This window comes from Rhinoraja longicauda, chromosome 4 (genome assembly GCF_053455715.1).
Source record: "Rhinoraja longicauda isolate Sanriku21f chromosome 4, sRhiLon1.1, whole genome shotgun sequence".
Taxonomy (NCBI): domain Eukaryota; kingdom Metazoa; phylum Chordata; class Chondrichthyes; order Rajiformes; family Arhynchobatidae; genus Rhinoraja; species Rhinoraja longicauda.
Window position 1 is genome coordinate 43,230,978 of NC_135956.1, and position 22,270 is coordinate 43,253,247.

General features: G+C 46.2%; 1 protein-coding gene across 1 annotated transcript in view; it reads left to right on the forward strand.

Annotated features, from left to right (window-relative positions):
• Nucleotides 1-711: 711 nt before the first annotated feature.
• The window catches only part of bmper (BMP binding endothelial regulator), a 38,368-nt gene continuing 16,809 nt past the window's right edge, over nt 712-22,270 (forward strand). The window contains exons 1-4 of the mRNA XM_078397611.1: nt 712-754; nt 937-1,297; nt 1,383-1,468; nt 19,170-19,269. Coding sequence (XP_078253737.1) covers nt 1,192-1,297; nt 1,383-1,468; nt 19,170-19,269 — 292 coding nt within the window. The 5' untranslated portion in view covers nt 712-754; nt 937-1,191. The remainder of the gene's footprint in view (nt 755-936; nt 1,298-1,382; nt 1,469-19,169; nt 19,270-22,270) is intronic.

Below are 22,270 nucleotides of genomic sequence, written 5' to 3' on the forward strand. Positions count from 1 at the left end.
TCATGAGCCGCACGTTAGATTACCTTCAACAGGCGCCAAAACACTCTGACAAAAGATCCTTGTTAGCCCCATCTGAGGGGTTTTGTTCCGGACCTGTACGGGATTTATTGAGTTCCAAGCCCGTGATATAAATAGTTCAGCCACATTGTGCGAGAGCCGAACAACGCAGCGCCCAACGATTAGCCGCGAAGATGAAAGGCAGAATTATTGTACTATTTCGGGCTGATCGTAAACAGTAAATTATCTCGATTTAACACGAGCTATAAAGAATAAAAACGCCGCGGTTAAACAAAAATACGATTGGTAGCGAATTATTAAATTCATTTGAATCAGGCCGCAATAAACTCGAAGGACATTGCAACAGTTCCAATGTATAATTCTAGTACCCATTACGCGGCAACGCCTTTGCCGCACGTTTCATTGAAGTAGTTTCCCCGCAACTTCTACACTCACTTAGTTTAACTGCCAGTTTCTCTCAAACTGCACCTCAGATGTCACTGTAAGAAGGTCGACTGCAAGTTTCTCTACGATGTAAATGCAATGATTACATGGCAGAATTCAATGCAACAGTTTTATCGCAACAGTGTCGCATCAATTATTTCATTCCGATAGTCTCGCACCAATATTCCGTCAGCGTTTTAAAGTAAAATAATCGTTCTCTTGATCTGTTTTGAGTCCATAGGCTTCTATTATTAATGCTCGGGCGCTAAGCGGCACCGTAAATCGTCCTGGGACACGCGTTGCTGGGGTACAGGTAAGATGCCGACAACCCTTAAAACCAACCAATCTACAGACTGGGATCTCCTGAGAGCAGCAGTCGGCGTCTGTGGTGGGGGTGGGGTCCCTCGATCTGTGCACGTGTCCAGTGGGGTGTTGAAGTATGGTGTGATGGGTTAGTAGGTGGAACCACTGAATGTTTGCTCTGCTTTGACACAGTCTATGTCCGTGATCCGCTCACTGCATCGGGCGCACACAGCGGGCGCTGCTTCGGAACAGCACGGATGGTGAGAGCCCATGTCCGGGGGAGCGAAGAGAGGTGCGGGATGAACAGCTCGCTGTCACGGCGATGATTTGCCGTCGACCGCCAGCCTGCTGCACTTCGCCGTGTGGAGCCGTGCGGACGCCGGCATACTCTGCCCACATCTGACCCTCGCTGCCTCCTCGCTCGGACAGGACTGACATCCAGTTACAATGTGGCTCCCGGACGCTCGCTGTCCTCGGGTCCGCGGCCGCCTCTTGCTCTGTCTCTCTTTGGTTCTGCTGTCCCAGCTCGCCGTCTCCCCCTCTCTGTTGACAGGTAAGGACCCACCGTTGGCCGGGACGTGGATGTAGGTGCAGACCGCCGTTATTGTGGGTGGTAACCTCTCCTGTTTGTGCGCTAGGTTCAGTGGCCGGCTGCGAGGATGAAGGTGCAGCGATAGAAATCCCACTCATCACAGATAACCCCTGCATCTCCTGCCGGTGTCTGGTAAGAAACTCCGCCAACAGGATGCCCGGCGCGCTTTATTGCGAGGCCCGGCGTTTTCGGGAAGAAATCCTGGTGCGGAATGCTGGAGATCCCAGACTTGGAGATCGGTGCCCAAGTCGATTTCACCTGTTGCTAAGCTCAGTGCTTCGGGTCCATGTCCCTCTGCAGTTTGGGAACGAATCCCAGCCGGTGTCGGGTGAGGAGGCAAGTTCTGTGCGGTACAATATTTGTTTCTGCACTGCACGATTGACTGTTGGGATTGTGTGTGTGTCGGACGGACGCTCGGAGCCACGGCTGTGCGGCGGGCTATGGGACAGTGCAGCATTGCCTCCGCCAACATCAGCCAAGCTGTCCCAGCTCCCTGCCAATCACTGTCACTCCATGTCCATTACTGACAGTCCCGCTGAGTTACTCCAGCATTTTGTGTCTACCTTCATTTAACTCACTGCCTGTTGCATTCCCGACTGCAGTAGACAAACTCCGATTCATATCATATCATATCATATCTCTTAGAGGATAGAAAGGGTGCCGGCCGTCTGAACACTGACAGGGCGCCTGCAGTCATTAGGGCGGAGGTGGGGAATCTTTCCCGATTCAGGCCGGACAGGTGGTATTTGAAAGCTCCCACCGAACTTCGCTTTTGTAATGAAGCAACGCACCCCCCCCCCCCCCCCCCCTCCCCCGAAAATCCGGAGACATGAAGACAATTTAGGAGCGTGGCTAGGTTGCCGTGGTGGAGGCGAGGTCAGGACGGGGACTGTCGCCTGCCCCAGCAGCTTTGTGTGGACATGGCTGAGGCGGCAGGTGCTTTTTTCCGCTCGGCACCGAGTGAGTGCAGGAGCATCGGCCGCAGGGGCTGCGCTCCCGCAACAGAGGGAGCACCTGTCCGAGTGTCTCACCCGAACCGCAGCCTCCACATCTCCAGTGGCCGGGTTAAGCAGCGGGCATCACAGTACTTTCCCACTGGCGAGAACGCTCAGCACGACGTGAAGGGCTTTCCGTATAAAAGCTGAATAGGAAACTCAAAATTATCAGCAATGAGTTCTACCCCTCGGGGTGACCCTGTGATGATCGACGGTGGCGCCATCCTTTGCTGCTGAACTCCGCTGCTAGGCTCGGACCTCTAGATGGCTGTGAAGTTTCCTGCGGAATGCATGACTTGATGGGTCACTGTCGTCAGGCGCTGGGATGACAGGGTTTGGCGTGCTTGCTTTCGTCCTTTCAAGGAAATAGGTTAATTCAGTGGTCAGCATGATAGGTGATGTCTTACAAATTTGAGTTTTTTGAGGAGGCAGGAAGGTGATTGATGAAGGTAGGCCAATTAATGATGTGTACGTGGAAGGTATTTATTCACAAAGTGCTGGAGTAACTCAGCAGGTCGGGCAGCATCTCGGGAGAGAATGAATGGGTGACGTTTCGGGTCGAGACCTTTCTTCAGACTGTACGTGGAGTTTGGTTAGGCAATTGGCAAGGTCCCTCGTGGTAGGTTGATCCAGAAGATGGGATCCACAGATTGGATTCCAAACTAGATTGGTCAAAGACAGAGTAATGGTGGAGCGTTGTTTCTCTGACTTCAAGTCTGACTAGTGGTATTCCACAGGATTCAGCGGTGAGACCTTTGTTGTTTGTAATATACAGTATGCATAAAATACTTTGGATGAAAATGTAAATTAACTCATTAATAGGTTTGCAGATAACACAGAAATTGGCACAGTTGTGAACAGCACGTTACAGCAGGATATGGATCAGTTGGAGAAATGGGCAGAGAAAGGACAGGTGGCGTTTAAAGTGGACGTGTAAAGTGTTGCATATTGGTTGGTCAGATGTAAGAAGAAAGTACACAGTATATGGCAGGACCCTGTGCATTGATGGACAGGGAGGGGGGGCTTGGGAATCAAATCCATATATCCCTGCAAGTGATGGCGCAAGCAGATAGGATGCTAAAGACGGCATATGACATGCTTGTTTTCATCAATTGGACCATTGAGTATAAAGTAGGCAAGTCATGTTGCAGATTTATAAAACTTTGGTTAGGCCACATTTGGAGTATTTTGTGCATTTTTGGTCCCAAATTGCAGGAAGGGTGTCTTTGGAGCGGGTCCTGGATTAGAAAGCATTAGTTAGAAGGAGAGTGTCTGAAGAAGGGTCTTGACCCGAAACGTCACCCATTCCTTCTCTCCCGAGATGCTGTCCGACCTGCTGAGTTACTCCAGCATTTTGTGAATAGTTAGAAGGAGATGTTGGACACACTTTTAGTATTAGTTTTTCTCTGGGATATCAGAGACTGAGGGGAGACCTGATAAACGTTATTACATTATTATCTGCAGATAGGTAGATAGTCAGAATCGATTTCCTAGGATGAAAATGTCAAATATTAAAAGGCATATCTTTGAGGTCAGAGGAGGGAGGTTTAAAGTACAGGAACAGAGAGAGTGTTAGGTGCTTGGAATGTGCTGCCAGTGGTAGTGGTGGAAGCAGATATGGTAGTGGCATTTTAGAGACAGTTTTACAGGTACATGAACAGGGGATGGAGAGATATGGATCACATGTGGATGGAGGGTTGGTTTAATTTGGCATGATGATCGGCAATATATGGTCGGCCCGTGGTTTTGTTCCTATGCTCTACTGTTCTACGTTTTTGGAAATGTCCCTGGAAATGTCTCAGCTCGCCTCCCGCACCATTTCCTGAATGGAGTGGGCAATGGGAAATTGCTCCATTGTTATTTTTGTAGATCCTACAGGTATGTGGGTTAATGAATATGTGGGGAGAGGGCAGCAAACATTGTTGGAGGGTATTCACAAACTCTGAGTGTTTCACAAAATCTGGTTCTCTGATTACCAGACCTCTGATTTCACATTCTGATGATTAGTTCCATCATCTTCAATGTGAGATTAGTTCACAGTTGTTTATTTTCAATTCACCAAACTACAATACCCCCACCCCATCCCATGTTGTGTTCCAGTAGAAAGAATGTGCAGGAAAGAACTGCAGATGCTGGTTTACCACGAAGATAGACACAAAATACTAGGAGTAACTTAGCGGGACAGGCGGAGGAGTGGGTGACATTTCTGGAGAGCGGAAATGGGTGACATTTCGGGTCGGGGAGGGTTTTGACCCGAATCGTCACATATTCCTTCTCTCCAGAGATGCTGCTTGTCCTGCTGAGTTACTCCAGGATTTTGTGTCCAGTAGAAAGAAGGTGGACCATTCCTGCATCCCCTGCCATTAGCTCAGAATGTTTCAAAGTGTTTGCTGTCAATGAATGACTTTCTTTTGGATTGCAGACACAGATGTGCAATGGAAGGCTGCGGTTGGCATTGAACTCACAGCAGTGATGTAATCTCAATGCCTTTAGACTTTGATTGTTTGCTGTGGTATGTCAGGGGCAAGTTTTTAGAATATTTCCTGAGGATCATAACTGGATTTGCCTTTTTATCATTTTGCCAAGAAGTGGGGAAGTCATGGATTGGAGAGTGTTTGAAACTGCACAATGTGCCTCAGTTTGATGGACAGGCTGGTATAAGCAGCTCTAAATAACTTCTCTTGCTCTGGCACCCAGGACTGGGGAAGAAACATTGCCTCTGGGTTCCTGTAGCTGAACATTTAAGGGAATCCAGTCTCCTAACAACTGCCAGCATCTGTACTGGCAGCTGGCTGCCTCTGTAAAGCAGCAACACAGCTGCACCGTTGGGTCATTTTCCTGGACGTGTGTGTGCTGAATGTTTACAGACGCACTGCTCTGCTTGTGTGATTAACAGCTCTGCAGGTGGAGAGGTGGGAGAAAATGTTTATCGACATGGGTTGAAGCCAAGTCATTGGTTTACGTTTGGATGTTCAGCTCCCGTTTGGGTGAGTACATGAAGTATAAAACTGCCAGTTTGGTTGTGGTCTGTATTGAATTACAGGCGACTCGTGCAGTGCACTTCGAGCACATCGCAGCCTGGAACCAGCCTGTCAAAGACAGATCAGTTCAGGACTTTTACAATTGGCAAGAAGACTTCAGTTTGGTGCAGAATCCCGTGATGGAGCGTGCTGTGCTGTAGAGTGTGGCACTGGCCAGTACCTCGACTGTTTGCAGTTTCTAGTTGCATGGATCACCCTTGGAAACCTCCATCTCATGGAAGGCCAAAGTCAGTAGTGTGATGGAGCTCACATTACCACTCCCATTACATTATTGCTGCATTGTCCAGGAAAGTTCAGGCTACTTGATTGTTGCTCCAACACTGCACTCAACCAACACAGCTTAAACCCTCCTCTGTGGCCTTACGTTTCCACAGCTGCAGGTTACACACCACCTCCCATGTAACCATAACCCTTTCTACATGACCACACCTGCATCCCCACAACAACCACACCTACTCCCACATCACCATGTCTGATCCCATATGACCACATCTCCTACGTGAGCACGTCTGCTCGCATGTAACCATTTAAAATCCCTCATTCGGATCTCCCAATCTAGCTCACTGCAGCCCTGACACTTTTTGTCTCGCTTTCTCTAACTGTAACACCATACTGTATTCTGTATTCTGTTTTATTTTCGGCACTAACTGATGTACTTATTTATGCATGGTATAATTTGCCTGGATGCTTGCAAAACAAGGATTTTCATTGTATCACTTGGAACATACCATTGAAGTTGATTAAGCCTTCTATACGCTAGTAATCTGTGTCTCCGTATATAATGCACTGAATTCCTTATGCTTTGGTAACCATTTTTCAAGCTGCCCCCTCACTTTCAATGAACTATGCCCAAAGATCCGAGATCTCTTTTCTTTGTATCCCTTTCAGAATTATGTTTTCTAGTATCCATGCATTCCTCCTGCTAGAATGGGGCACTTCACATTAAATTTCATCTGCCTCCTATCCTCCCATTCCATAGCCTGACATTTTCCTTGAAGTTCATTACTGACCTCTTCACAGCTTCCACCACTTCCAAATTTTGTGTAATCTACAAATGTAGTAATGGTGTCCCGTGAACTAAATGTAAGTTACTTATATACATTCAGGGAAGTCCTGGTCCTAGGACTGACCGGTGGAGAATATGCTGCACAGTACCAATCAGTCTGAAAAACTGCTCTCCATTCGTGTTGGAATTTGAGAGCCAATGAAGCTCTGCCTTGGCTCTCCAGCAGATACTGCTGCTGGCCCTGCCTTATTGCAAGGAGCAACTGTATGTCCACAGGAGGCCCTGCCCTTGCATTACAATGGTTTAGATTGCCCTTACCACATCGACAACACTATGAGATGACCCGGCAAAGATGAACAGCAAACAGTGCCAGCAAAGGTCAGATGATCATAAACCACTGTGTTGAGAGAGAGCTAACATTTCAGTTCAGTGTCCCTGTGTCATTGGATTCTCTTGTTCACCTGTGAGACTGGAGGAGTTGGAGTCACTCAAAAAATTGTGTGCAATGTGGTGAGAGTAAATTCTCATTATCTCCAATTCTTTGGCAGTTCCAAAATCCATTAATCAGCATCATATTAACAAATCACAATCTTGATATTCCTCTAAAAGGGCCACATTGGAAAGAATGGCAGTAGATGAGGTTGGATTGTTCAATGGGAAACATACAACAGTTGGGTGATTGATAGTCAGGGGTCTCAGCGGGGCAAAGAGCCTTTTTCCATGCTGGATGCCCTCATGACTTAATAACAACGAGTAGCTTGGCATGGTTACTGCAAGTGTGAGGATATTGGTCAAGGGTATCGGTCCTTGAAAATAATTATACAAACTTGAGTACTCTAGATTAGAGTATCCAAGAAGCTGCATTGAATGCTGTTGTTTTTAGACCTGTCTCTTCAGGACATGTCACAGAATTCTTCTGGCATCGAAAGAGGCTATTTGGCCCTTCAAGGTATTTAACAGCATTTAACAACTCCTGCTAATTTGATTTTCCATTGACTGTGATATCAATTTTCAGCATAGCAACATTTATGACCTTTATATCCCGCTTCAGAATGCAGTTCATTGGGCTCTGCTGCTGGTATCTGGGAGTGAGTTTCTCCAGGATGTTCCCAGAGTGCAGGGACATTCCAAAACTGGTTACTGCCGTTACAGTCAGTACCATATGTAGGCCTAGGAATAGATCTCCTTAAAGATCAGCATCGCCAACTTTGTGTGGAGCCACGGGAGATGGCAAAAAAATTAAACGAATATTTCTCAAATATTTTGACTGAGGAGGAGATCATGGAAACTAAGGAATTGAGCCATGTAAGTTTTGATATGTCTTAGACTATATACAACTTACCACAGAAGATGTATTGGCAGTGTTGAAGGGCTTAAAGTTGAATAAATCCCTATGGCCTGACCTTGTGGGAAGCTCGGGGAGAATTTGCGGAGGCTCTGCAGAGATATTTGAATCATTTTAAGCCACAGGTGAAGTTCTGGAAAACTGGAAGGTGGCTAATATTGTACCGTTATGTATAAAAGGCAGTAACATCACTGAAGTCTCACCTGTTCAGCACTGCCTTCAACCACTGACCGTCACCTCACCTTCTGTCTCCTTTTTCTATTCGTTTACTTATTTATCTATTTATTTATTTCTCTATGTTCTAATAATCCCTGTAAAGCGTCTTTGAGTGTTTGAAAAGCGCTATATAAATGTAATGCATTATTATTATTATTATTATTAAAGTCCAACCATGGTACTTACAGGCTGATGAGCCTGACATTGGTGGTACAAACGTTGTTGGAGTGGATTTTCAGGAATGGGATCTACCAGCATTTGGATTGACAGGAACAGAGATAATCAGCATGGTGCTGTGCATGGGAAATTGTGGAAAATGGAAAATAGGATTGATGAGAGCAAGGCAGTGGATGTTGCCTGTATAGACTAGCAAAGCCTTTGACAAGGTCTCGCAAAGTAGGCTAGTCAGAAGGTTAAGATCACATGGAATCCAAGGTGAACTAGCCAATTGGATTTAAAATTAGCGTGGTGAGAGTCAAAGGGTGGTTGTTGAGGTTGTTTTTCTAATTGGAAACCTATAACCAATGATGTGCCATAGGGGTTGTTGCTAGGTCCACTATTGTCTGTTATATACATTAATGGATTGTATGACAATGTAGTTAATATTGTCAGTAAATTTGCAGATGACACCAAACTTTGTTGCATAGTGGTCAGTGTGGAAGGCTGTCTAAGTTTACAACAGGATCTAATCAGAATTTACACAGTAAATGGTAGAGCCCTGAAGAGTGTTGTAAAAAGAGAGTTCAGGGTGCATGGTTGCCTGAAAATGGCTGAAAGTGGACACAGTGGTGAAGTAGGTGTTTGGCACACTTGCCTTGTTTGGGAAGGCGATTGAGTTCAAAAGTTAGGGCATTATGATAGAGCTGTAGAAGTTGTTGGTAAGACCATACTTGGGAGTACCGGTGCCCAGCCATGGGAAGGTCTGATTGCCAGCTATGGCAAGGATGTCATTAAGTTGCAGAGGCTGCAAAAAACAAGTGCCACAATGTTACATGGAGTTGTGGGGTGAATTATAGGGAGAGGCTGGATAGTCTCGGACTTTTTTCTTTTTACTTTCTAGCATTGGATGCTGGGGGGGGGGTAATCTTATTGAAGTCTACAAAAATCATGAGGGCATGGATAAAGTGAACACTCCCAGTCATTTTGCCAGAGGTGAAGATTCTAATGCTAGAGGGTTGGCTTTGAGGTGAGACAGGAGACGTTGAAGAGGGACTGCAAGAGCAACATTTTCACTCAAAAGATAGCCATATCTAGAACGAGCTGCTATAGGAAGCTATAGATGCAGATACAGTTAAGACTTTCAAAACACATTTGGACAGATATATGTAGTTTAAAGAGTTATGGGCCAAATGCAGATAAATGGGACTAAACCAGAGTGTATTGGACATCATGGATCAGTTGGGACAACCTTTTTCCATGCTGTGACTAGGACTAGGAATTTTCTTGATCTCCAGTTGATTGAAACTCTACAACAGGATTTGAACTTTGGAAGGTTTATAGCAAAACTGTTCTTCAATTCTGTGAGAGCCATTAACTCGTGGAAAATATCAGCAAACAAATGCTAATGCATTATATTTTGATTGATGGTCCCACGTGCACAAGTCAAAGGTTCTGATTGAGTACTTTTCAATTCCTGAAATCATGATCAAAGAAGGATTTTCATTCACTCATTCACTGGCTCACTGGTTATTTTCAGTTACATTTCAAGTTCAGGTTAATGTTTTGAACATTTCTGTGACACTTTACCGATGTTAATATTTTTAGCTTCCATAGAGTGATTTTGTAATCCAATCTGTATTCTAGATAAGAAGTCACAAGGGCTTTATGAAGAATTCCAGGTCAGGTCTAAATGAACAAATTACTGAAAATGAGGGATGGAGAAGTGGTCGACCCAGCCACTTAACCATAGCCCATGTGAGTTATACCCCTTCAGAATGCAGAAATAGAAACATAGAAACATAGAAAATAGGTGCAGGAGTAGGCCATTGGGCCCTTCGAGCCTGCACCGCCATTCAATATGATCATGGCTGATCATCCAGCTCAGTAACCTGTGCCTGCCTTCTCTCCATACCCCCTGATCCCTTTAGCCACAAGGGCCACATCTAACTCCCTCTTAAATATAGCCAATGAACTGGATACATTGATACATGATACTTCAACAAACCCCTCTCACAACTGTGTTTCTGTGGCTTAGTATCTGGAATCAACTCGATCGTTCAGCTGGCAGACTTCAGCTGAGTACGAGAGTGAGACAGGAGGAAGACTGTTGGCCTTTTTCATTCACTATCTGGATCTGAGCATTGCTGGATAGGCCAGTATTTATTTCCCATCCACTGCCCTTGAGAAGGTGTGGGTGAGATGCCATCTGGCAGTGACAATAACTCCACCATATGAAAGGGTTCCCTCGTTGCCCTGTGTTCTCATGATTTAGGCTGCCTCCTGGTTAGGCGATGAGCATCAATTCCTCAGGGCTCTGGTGCCTTGTACAGGCATAGTGGGCACTGAGTGTGGGAGGGCCAGTTTCCTTGCAGTTTACCCTGGCATTGATCAGAAAAGTGGTTTACATTGCACTGGGACTGCACCAGCGCGGCTGTATTGCGGGGTGCAGCGCCATCTACAGCACCTGCACTCACTGCACTCCCACGCTGACACTCAGAAAATACCCACACTTCCGCCTCCAAGCTCAGGACCGTTTGAGCAAGAAAGTCAAGAGAGGCATCTTTACTCATTCACTTTGACAGGGTCAATGCTCACATGTAGTTCATAGTCAGTAAACAGAGAGCTTTATCCCAACAGGTGGTTTCAATGCAAGATAATACCCACCCAGTACATTGTACCAGCCAGTGAAGTGCAGCTAGATTGAAAATCTAGCTTGCAGCTATCTTACAGGCATATTGATTCGAACAACACACTAAAACATAAATTAGACATAAATTCTACATCAGTAAAAAGGAACAAAAAGGCTGAGTAAAAAGCAAGACATTAGTGCAAAACAAGTCCATAATAGTGCAAGATTTGAGCGGCACGGTGACGCAGCGGTAGAGTTGCTGCCTTACAGCGAATGCAGCACCGGAGACTCTGGTTCGATCCTGACTATGGGCTCCATCTGTACAGAGTTTGTACGTTCTCCCCGTGACCTGCGTGGGTTTTCTCTGAGATCTTCGGTTTCCTCCCACACTCCAAAGACGTACAGGTATGTAGGTTAATTGACTGGGTAAATGTGAAAAAAAACAGATTGTCCCTAGTGTGTGTAGGATAGTGTTAATGTGCGGGGATCGCTGGGCGGCGCGGACTCGGTGGGCCGAAGGGCCTGTTTCCGCGCTGTATCTCTAAATCTAAAATCTAAGAGGTGGTCTGTAGTGTTTCATTGCTGAGGGTTAAGGTTGCTCAGGTTGGTTCAGGAACTTGATAGTTGTAGGAAAGTAGCTGTTTATGAACCGAGCGGTGTATGACTTCAGGATTCTATATCTCCTGCCTGACAGTATCAATGAGGTGGGGGCCTTATCTGGTGGTGGGGATCCTTGATGATAGATGCCGCCTTTCTTGAGGCAGCTCCTCTTGTAGATCCTTTTGATGGTGGGGAGAGCTGTGTCCTCCACTCTCTGCAGCCTCTTGTGTTCCGGAGTGATGATTGGAATTATCAAGCTATGATAATGAAGACACAGCGCATCTGTAAAAGTTTGTTAGAGTATTTAGTTATTTGCCGAATTGCATTCAACTTCGAAGAAAGTAGACACTCTGGTACGCTTTCTTTGTGGCTACACCAATGTGTCTGGGACAAGGACAGAATCATCCGAGACATTAACACCCAGGAGTTTGTAGTTGCTAACTCTCCCCACTGCCAACACACCAATGCAAACTGCTGCTTGACACCCAACTTCCCTTTCTGAAGTCAACGATTATTTCCTTGGTTTTGTTGACATTCAACTTCGATCTCTTCCATAGTTTACTGATTCATCACCATCTGTGCTTTGGCCAAACATTGGAGACCTTATAGATGGTATTGTCACCCAATCATGCATGTACAGAGAGTAGAGCAGGGAGCTAAGCACACGGTCTTGAGGTGTAACCGTGTTTTTGGGATCAGTGTGGATGATATGCCGTTACCAGTCTGCCATGGAGGAAGTCGAGTGTAGGAGGAAGTCTGCCATGGAGGAAGTCGAGTGTAGGAGGAAGTCTGCCAAGGAGGAAGTCTGCCAAGGAGGAAGTCTGCCAAGGAGGAAGTCTGCCAAGGAGGAAGTCTGCCATGGAGGAAGTCTGCCAAGGAGGAAGTCTGCCAAGGAGGAAGTCTGCCAAGGAGGAAGTCTGCCAAGGAGGAAGTCTGCCAAGGAGGAAGTCTGCCAAGGAGGAAGTCTGCCATGGAGGAAGTCTGCCAAGGAGGAAGTCTGCCAAGGAGGAAGTCTGCCAAGGAGGAAGTCTGCCAAGGAGGAAGTCTGCCAAGGAGGAAGTCTGCCAAGGAGGAAGTCTGCCAAGGAGGAAGTCTGCCATGGAGGAAGTCTGCCAAGGAGGAAGTCTGCCAAGGAGGAAGTCTGCCAAGGAGGAAGTCTGCCAAGGAGGAAGTCTGCCAAGGAGGAAGTCTGCCAAGGAGGAAGTCTGCCATGGAGGAAGTCTGCCAAGGAGGAAGTCTGCCAAGGAGGAAGTCTGCCAAGGAGGAAGTCTGCCAAGGAGGAAGTCTGCCATGGAGGAAGTCTGCCAAGGAGGAAGTCTGCCAAGGAGGAAGTCGAGTGTAGGAGGGACGAGGTCATATGAACAAAGGGAAGTTGTTTCTCGAAACAAAGAACTGTAGATGCTGGTTTATACAGAAGATAGACACAAAATGCTGGAGTAATTCTAGATCAGGCAGCATCTCTGGAGAAAAAGAATAGGTGACGTTTCGGATCGGAACCCTTCAGAAGTCAAGAATCCAGTACAAATGGTGGTACAGAGGCCCAGGCCTTGGAGCTTGGGGATGAGTTTGGAAGGTATGATAATGTTGAATGCCAACCTGTAGTCAATGAACAGCAGCCTCAGACCGCAGGAACAAGAGGTTGAATACTCCAGCCAGTTGGTCCACACAGATCTGTAGTACTTAGCCAGGTACTCCGTCTGGGTCGGAGACTTGCCTGGATTCAACCTCTTGAAGGATATTCTGACATAGAATCAGACAGTGGGATATAGAGTCATGTATGTGTGTCATTGCTCTCTCTTTCAAATCGTAAAAAGTTGATCCGGAAGTGATGCATCTTTGCCACTTATGCTACTGGGTTTCACATTGTAGGAAGTGATAGTGTGCAAAGCCTTGCCACGGCAGTCAAGTGTCTGTCTATGACTCCAGCTTAGTTCGAAATTGTCTCTTCACACTCTTGGTGACTTACAAATGGTCATACCTAGACTTCTTATATGATACTGGATCATGTCTTAATCACCACAGATCTACCCCTCAGCAGATTGCGATTCATCCAAGGCTTGTTGGGGAATATTCTGAATATTTTTGCAGGTACGCACTCAACAACACATTTCTTTATGAAGTTGGTAATGACTGTGGCATATTAATTCAGATCTGCTGATGAATCCTTGTACAGTAATGGCAAGACCCTTAACAGCATTGAAGGTATTTATTCACAAAATGCTGGAGTAACTCAGCAGGTCAGGCAGCATCTCAGGAGAGAAGGGGAATGGGTGACGTTTCGGGTCGAGACCCTTCTTCAGACTGATGTCAGGGGGGCGGGACAAAGGAAAGATATAGATGGAGACAGGAAGATAGAGGGAGATCTGGGAAGGGGGAGGGGAAGAGAGGGACAGAGGAACTATCTAAAGTTTGAGAAGTCGATGTTCATACCACTGGGCTGCAAGCTGCCCAGGCGAAATATGAGGTGCTGTTCCTCCAATTTCCGGTGGGCCTCACTATGGCACTGGAGGAGGCCCATGACAGAAAGGTCAGACTGGGAATGGGAGGGGGAGTTGAAGTGCTCGGCTACCGAGAGATCAATTTGGCAAACGCGGACCGAATGCAGGTGTTGAGCGAAGCGATCGCCGCGCCTGCGTTTGGTTTCACCGATGTAAATAAGTTGACATCTGGAGCAGCGGATGCAATAGATGAGGTTGGAGGAGGTGCAGGTGAACCTCTGTCTCACCTGGAAAGACTGTTTGGGTCCTTGGATGGAGTTGAGGGGGGAGGTAAAGGGACAGGTGTTGCATCTCGTGCGGTTGCAGGGGAAAGTGCCCGGGGATGGGGTGGTTTGGGTAGGAAGGGACGAGTGGAACAGGGAGTTACGGAGGGAACGGTCTCTGCGGAACGTAGAAAGGGGAGGGGATGGGAAGATACCCTCAGTGGTGGGGTTCCGTTGTAGGTGACGGAAATGTTGGTGGATGATTTGTTGGTTCCGCTGGCTGGTGGGGTGGAAGGTGAGAATGAGGGGGATTCTGTCCTTGTTACGAGTGGGGGGAGGGGGAGCAAGAGCAGAGCTGCGGGATGTAGAAGAGACCCTAGTGAGAGCCTCATCTATAATGGAAGAGGGGAAACCCCGTTTCCTGAAGAATGAGGACATCTCTGACGCCCCAGTGTGGAACACCTCATCCTGGGCGCAGATGCGGCGTAGTCGGAGGAATTGGGAGTAGGGGGATAGACTTTTTGCAGGAGACAGGGTGGGAAGAAGTGTAGTCCAGATAGCTGTGCGAATCAGTGGGTTTATAGTAGATGTCAGTCACTAGTCTGTCTCCTGTAATGGAGATGGTGAGGTCCAGAAACGGGAGGGAGATGTCGGAGATAGTCCAGGCATATTTAAGGGCAGGATGGAAATTGGAAGTGAAGTGTATGAAGTCAGTGAGTTCTGCATGGGTACAAGAGGTAGCACCAATGCAGTCGTCGATGTAGCAGAGGTAGAGTTTGTGGATGGGGCCGGTGTACGCCCGGAACAGGGATTGTTCGATGTACCCAACAAAGAGGCAGGCGTAGCTAGGGCCCATGCGAGTGCCCATAGCTACGTCTCTGGTTTGGAGGAAGTGGGAGGAGTCAAAGGAGAAGTTGTTAAGGGTAAGAACCAGCTCTGTTAGGCAGAGGAGAGTGTTGGTAGATGGGGTTTCTGCTAGTTAATGTTAATAGCATTGATGTACATTGGAGTCCAAGTCCATTGCTCCCTGAAAGTGGCAAGTAGATAAAATGGTAAAGAAGTTATGCTTCCCTTCATTGGTCAGGGCATTGATTACAAGAGTCAAGAGGTTAAGTTGCAGCTTTATAGGACTTTGGTTAGGGCGTATTGCATATTGTGTACATTTCTGGTCGCCTCCTTATAGGTAAGATGTAGAGGCTTTGGAAGGGGTGCAGGAGAGGTTTACCAGAATGCTGCCAAGATTAGAGAGTATTAGTCATAAGGAGTAGTTGGATAAACTTGGATTGTTTTCTCTGGAATGTTGGAGGTTGAGGGAAGACTTGATAAAAAATATTTAAATTTAGGAAAGGAATAGATGGGGTAGACCGTCAAAACCTTTTTCCCCATGTGGAAATATCAGGGACGGGAGGGCATACCTATAAGATGAGAGGGGCAGAGTTTCAAGTAGATGTGCGGAGCGAGCTTTTTACAGAGAGATTGGAACATGCTGCCAGGGGTGGTGCTGGAGCCAGTTAAAAACGTGGCATTTAAGTGACTTTTAGATAGACATGTGGATGTGCAGGAAATAGAGCAATATAGATCGCGTGCAGGCAGAAAAGAATAGTTTAATTTGGCATCATGTCCAGCACAGACATTGTGGGTGAAAGGGTCCGTTCCTGTGCTGTACTTTTCTATGTTCCATATTCTAATGCCCAGTTTTCGGACTTGAACTGGTCCCATAACTGCACCTCTACCTTCCTCTCACAACCAAGATGGGTGAAAACTGCCCACTGGATGTGCTGGTCCAAGCTTTCACTGACTGTCAGAGAAGTGGAATGGTAATAGGCCAGATGAGTAATGGTGTCCAGGGGATCAATCACTGGGCCTCTACCCTTGGACTGCTGCTTGCTGTTATCAGGTAACTGGGATTCCCGTTCACATCTGGTTCAGCTCGTCTCAGCACTCTGGGGAAGGAGACTTCACAGCATGATTAACTTCAGTCTGGTCTTGATGATCTGAAAGCAGGGGGACTTTGTGAAGAGGGTGCACAGAGCCACAGATAGCAGGTCTTGCCCACTTGCATTGTTATGAGCTGTTTGGGATTCTGGGCATGGTGCAGAGATTGCAGATCCATAGTTAAGGATAATGTAAATACGAGCTCAGTTTCTCAGCTGACCATAGAAATCTGGCCTGGATCAGTGAACGGTATGTAGTCTGACAAACGTGATGGATTTTAGTGGACAGGGCGATATTTCTTTGGAGACACGGAAGACTGCTAATGCTGGAATCTAGAGCACAAACTATCTGCTTTATTTTAGTTCAGGTTAGTTTAATTTAGTTGTCACGTGTACTGAGATACTGTGAAAAGCTTTTTGTTGCATGCTAACCAGTCAGCGGAAAGACAATACATGATGACAATCAGGTCATCCACAGTGCATGATAAAGGGAATAACGTTTAGTGCAAACGTTTCGTGCTGGAAAAACTCAGCAGGTCAAGCAGTATTCTTATACGTTAAGGAGTCGGTTTGGACCCGACTCCTTAACCCTCCACTCTCCACAATCCAATCCCCACGCACCCCCACCCTGGTAGATGTGGCTCAACCCGCTGAGTTCTTCCAGTAGATTGTTTGCTGCTGGACATTTCTATGGACCCGCAGTGATATTTGATAAAGTTCCCATAAGAAACTGTTGGGTGAAGATGAGACAACTAAGGGCAAATGATAGACGTGCTAGGAAATAGGATTGGCAGGAGGGTCCAAGTATTAATTGCAGACTAATGATTTAAGTTTGTCTTCCCTGCAATGTAGCAGGTTGAGGTGGTTTGATTGAGGTTTTCTAGATGTGAGCGAGCTAAGAGAGGGGATGGAGAGAAGGTCTTTGTGAGTCCAGAGCCAAGGAGCGGAGATCAGATTTCTCAGTGAAACTGTAAAACACTCCTAAATGTTAAAGGTCAGAGCACTTCTCCACCAACAGCAACCAATGCCAGATAGATTGTTGCTTTAAATCTGAATTGATAGATTTTTGTCATCTAGTTATATTAAGTAATACTCAGAGAGGCAGTAATGGCAGGAGATGACAGATCGGTCTGACTTTGTTGAATGATGGAGCAGAGCAAGAGGCTGTATAGCCTCTTCCTTTTCCTGTGTATATTCAGATATCTCTTCCCTATTCCCCCACCCCCATCTTCACGACGAACATGGAAGGTTAATCCCAGCATAAGAACCTTGAGTTGGGATAGTTTCTCCATAATAGACAATGTTGGACGGTGAACTGATGGAGTCCCTAAAGCTGTTATTCAATAGGTTGGAACAGAGAAGATGTTTCTGCCTCTAGGGAGTTGAAAACTAGGCTCACTAATAGATCAAAAGGAGAATCCAGCAGGAAAGTCTTTCCACTGCACAGAGGTGTGTGGTGCTCACTCCACACGAAATAATGAAAATAACAGAGTATGAGAGATGGATTTAAGGACAAAATACATGAGAGAAAAGGAACAGGATGGTCGAGGTGGAGAAAGCAAGAGAAAGTTTGTGTGAAGCAGCAACCCCAGTATAGAGCCGTGCGGCCGAATGGTCCATCCCTATGTAGTCCATGTACTTAGACTCATCACCTTGCTCTTGCTTGATCGCACAGGTGGGGGTCTTTAGAGAAATGTGTTGGAATTGAGGAATGGCCATCTTCCAACTTACTGATTATCTAAAGGATACAGTTAACAGGAGGGGTGAGTAATCACAGGACCAGCGCCTTTTATTTCTCAGACAGTGGGCTGCTGGATTCTGGACAAAGAATTCTCATCCAAAGAGTTTAAAAACTAAATGATTCAATAAAAGTAATTAACTAAAAGAAATGCATTTCATAACCACCAATCCATTGCCAACCTGGGTTAAAGGCCTCAAACAACAGTCTTCCTGGCTGTTTTGTTTGATTTGCAAGAAAAACATAATTCCGTTTGCTTTATCAGCAAGCACTGAATCATGGCTGATGCTCTTCATTAATAAGCCAGAGCAAGGAGTCTGGTATTAATATGTAGCTCTTCATCCAGAGCACGGTACTTCATTACATTAATCGTTGGCTTTCCATCAACGGGACACTTGATTGGACCCTGCTCTAGATGGTATAATTATTGAATTCCATCTCTCTTGTGGCCACTTCATTAACTGAATTTGACACAGATGTTACTTCAATGTTATTGATTTCACGAAAGATAGAGTGCAGAATAGCGGACCATGGTATTTGGTTTATGTGGCCACAGAGGAATTTTGTTCAATGGTACATGGCAGTTTATGGCAGACATGTTCTGTCTTTAATAACTTGCCTGCAGGGAATGAAATAATCGGTAGGTGGATTACCATTTCCACAGACAGGCGAATGACTCATCTGGTTGTTCTTGGGTTGTAACTATAGGGGCCAGTTGTTTCCTGAAATCTCTGTGATACCGAAGAGTGAGAGGGAGCTCCACATCCTCTGTAGGAAGGAGTGGTTAACTGCTTCTCCTTTCATCACCTTAAACACCTCAGTAGTTATCCTTTAGATAAACTAATTGGAGTACAGGCCACGTCCATATACACTTCACTCCAGGTTAACCCTTTAAGCCAAGGGGCAATGAGAACAGTAGTCAGAGGTTCTTAGGGAAAGTCAGGGTGTAGGATTGTTTGCAGGCCCCACTGTTTAGGGTGCTGGTGTGTGACATTTCCCCCAAGTGTAGCCCCTGTTCCCACAGAGTAAGAGGATTGGTCAGGGCTGCCTCTTATTTTGAAATTAGAAAAGTTTCACCAATCTTGGTGACAGTGACACATGGCCTGTGTCCTATAGACATTGCCTACATTGGAATTTAATGAGCAGGGTTAAGCTAAAATGATTAGAGCTCTCCCAGAGGAACAACAAGAAGGCATTTATTTACCTTGTATATTGTCCTTTCCCTCCTAATGCTATACCTCAACCCTCCCTACCCCATCCCTCCTAATGCTATACCTCAACCCTCCTACCCCATCCCTCCTCGCCCAGCCCTCCTCCTCCTCCTTACTTCCCCCCCCCCCTGCCCCCACAGCATCCCCTTGCTCCTCGACATTGCTTCAGTGGTGTTTTCATTACGACCAGTATTGCACCAGTCAGCCGGTGCACTCCTAGTTCCCTGTCCTTCCGCTAATTGTTCCTTTCTTTTGCAGAACAAGGAGGTGAGATGTACCAGAGAGAAATGTCCTGCTCTGCCCAAAGACTGTGCTCTCGTCATCAAACAGTCTGAAGCCTGCTGCGAGAACTGCAAAGGTGCTTCCAGGTTACAGTCTTTTAGAGTTCCTGTCCATCTGTGCCTTTGTCTGTCAGTATGTGCACCTGTCGGTATGCCTGTATGTTTGTGCATGTGTCTGTGTGCCTGTGCTTGGCTGGTGTCCCAGTCTAGTCCAATTCTCACTCTATCCATCATAAGGTTTGTACACCTGGGCTATGTTCTTTGTGTAACATGCCTGAGCTGTGTTCTACGTGCAGCATATCTGGGCTGCGTTTGACTCACAGCATACCTGGATTGTTTTAATGCAGCACATCTGAGCCGAGTAAGTGGCTGCTGAACTTCCCCCAGCTTATCATCAGTAAACACAGCTCACGCACGGCCCATGTACTATTCTGATGCTGCTGACTGCTTTTGCATAATATTAAATCTGTTGATTTGATCCACGAGTGAGTCACCTCCTCCATGGTGCCCCAAGTCAATAGACAATAGACAATAGGTACAGGAGGAGGCCATTCGGCCCTTCGAGCCAGCACCTCCATTCAATATGATCATGGCTGATCATTCTCAATCAGTACCCCGTTCCTGCCTTCTCCCCATACCCCCGGACTCCGCTATCCTTAAGAGCTCTATCTAGCTCTCTCTTGAATGCATTCAGAGAATTGGCCTCCACTGCCTTCTGAGGCAGTGAATTCCACAGATTTACAACTCTTTGACTGAAAAAGTTTTTCCTCAACTCCGTTCTAAATGGCCTACCCCTTATTCTTAAACTGTGGCCCCTCGTTCTGGACTTCCCCCAACATTGGGAACATGTTTCCTGCCTCTAACGTGTCCAACCCCTTAATAATCTTATATGTTTCGATAAGATCCCCTCTCATCCTTCTAAATTCCAGTGTATACAAGCCGAGCCACTCCAGTCTTTCAACATATGACAGTCCCGCCAGTCCGGGAATTAACCTAGTAAACCTACGCTGCACGCCCTCAATAGCAAGAATATCTTTCCTCAAATTTGGAGACCAAAACTGCACACAGTACTCCAGGTGCGGTCTCACTAGGGCCCTGTACAACTGCAGAAGGACCTCTTTGCTCCTATACTCAACTCCTCTTGTTATGAAGGCCAACATTCCATTGGCTTTCATCACTGCCTGCTGTACCTGCACGCTTCCTTTAGCTGCGGTCCCAGCACCGAACCTTGCGGTACCCCACTGGTCACTGCCTGCCATTCGGAAAGGGATCCATTTATCCCCACTCTTTGCTTTCTGTCTGTCAACCAATTTTCTATCCATGTTAGTACCCTACCCCCAATATCATGTGCTCTAATTTTGCCCACTAATCTCCTATGTGGGACCTTGTCGAAGGTTTTCTGAAAGTCGAGGTACACCACATCCACCGGCTCTCCCCTGTCAATTTTCCTAGTTACATCCTCAAAAAATTCCAGAAGATTGGTCAAGCATGATTTCCCCTTCGTAAATCCATGCTGACTCGGAACGATCCTGTTACTGCGATCCAAATGCTCCGCAATTTCGTCTTTTATAATTGACTCCAGCATCTTCCCCACCACTGATGTCAGACTAACTGGTCTATAATTTCCCGTTTTTCCTCTCCCTCCTTTCCTAAAAAGTGGGATAACATTAGCTACCCTCCAATCCACAGGAACTGATCCTGAATCTATAGAACATTGGAAAATGATCACCAATGCATCCACAATTTCTTGAGCCACCTCCTTAAGTACCCTGGGATGCAGACTATCAGGCCCTGGCGATTTATCAGCCTTTGTCCCATCAGTCTACCCAACTCCATTCCCTGCCTAATGTGAATCTCCTTCAGTTCCTCCGTCACCCTAGGATCTCTGGCCACTAAAACATCTGGGAACATCAAGGTCAGAATGAAAACCTTTCACCATCCATCCCTAAACACTTAACAAAAACCTAACTTTCACAATCACAACTGCATACTCACGCTGTCATACTTAAAGATACACACATCTTGCACTCCCTAATAGATGCAAAGAAATTAAATCACTTATTTTCACACACAATGATTCATTCATTTTCACACACTCATTATCACACTTTTAGTCTTGCACATTCACACATAGATGTGCACACAGATACTCTCACACTCAGTTACACAATTAACGTTCTCACTTTCATCCATTCCCTCGTACACACACTCTCAGTCACTGACATTTACATTTACTCTCTCACCACCTGTCTCTCTTCTCAAATCATATTTATTCTCACACACTCACACACACTCTCTCAAGCATACTCACACAAATATGCATCAATTCTTATTTGTGGTAGTAATTTCTAAACTTTCTTTCCAGAGTCTCTGGAGCTACTCCTTGTCCCAGTCCACAAGCAGCAGAAATGCATGTACTCTGGACACTCATCAGATCTCCCAACTACCTTAACAAAGCCATCAGGTCACCCCATAATCTTCTCAATTCTAGCATTCAGTGTGTAGAATCTGTCTTCATCATGTATCCCCTGGCTTCCATCGATCCTGTTCCAACACAGAGAGGGGTAACTCCAGAGGGGACTATGGTAAGGTCAGGAAAAATCAGGCAAGGATAATTATTTATCGAACTTTAGAAACATAGAAACATAGAAAATCGTTTTTTAAGGATTAAGTCCCACCAGTAAATGGCCTTGCCATGGGAGATGAGATTTACAGGAATGGCCCCGGAGGGGGGAGGGGGGGGGAGGGGGGGGGGGGGGGATGCTCCAGTTCTGTGGAGAGACTGGAGATGCTGGGGGTTGGGGAAAGGTTAGGGGTGATATAAACAAACTGTTCTGAATCATGAAGGGGTTATAGAATGAATTGTGGTAGGAGGGATGGTGACAGAGGACACCAAAGGAAAGGGAACTGAAAAGAGGGGAGTTTATTGAAGTGACACATTATTCTGGTCTGGACAATGCCAAAAAGAGTGATGGAGACAGATTTACCATGAATTGTCTAAGGGGGCCGGGGAAGTACTGGAGATTTCAACGTCTGGAGACACATGAGGGCATGGGTCTGATTTTCGAGTGTCAGCCC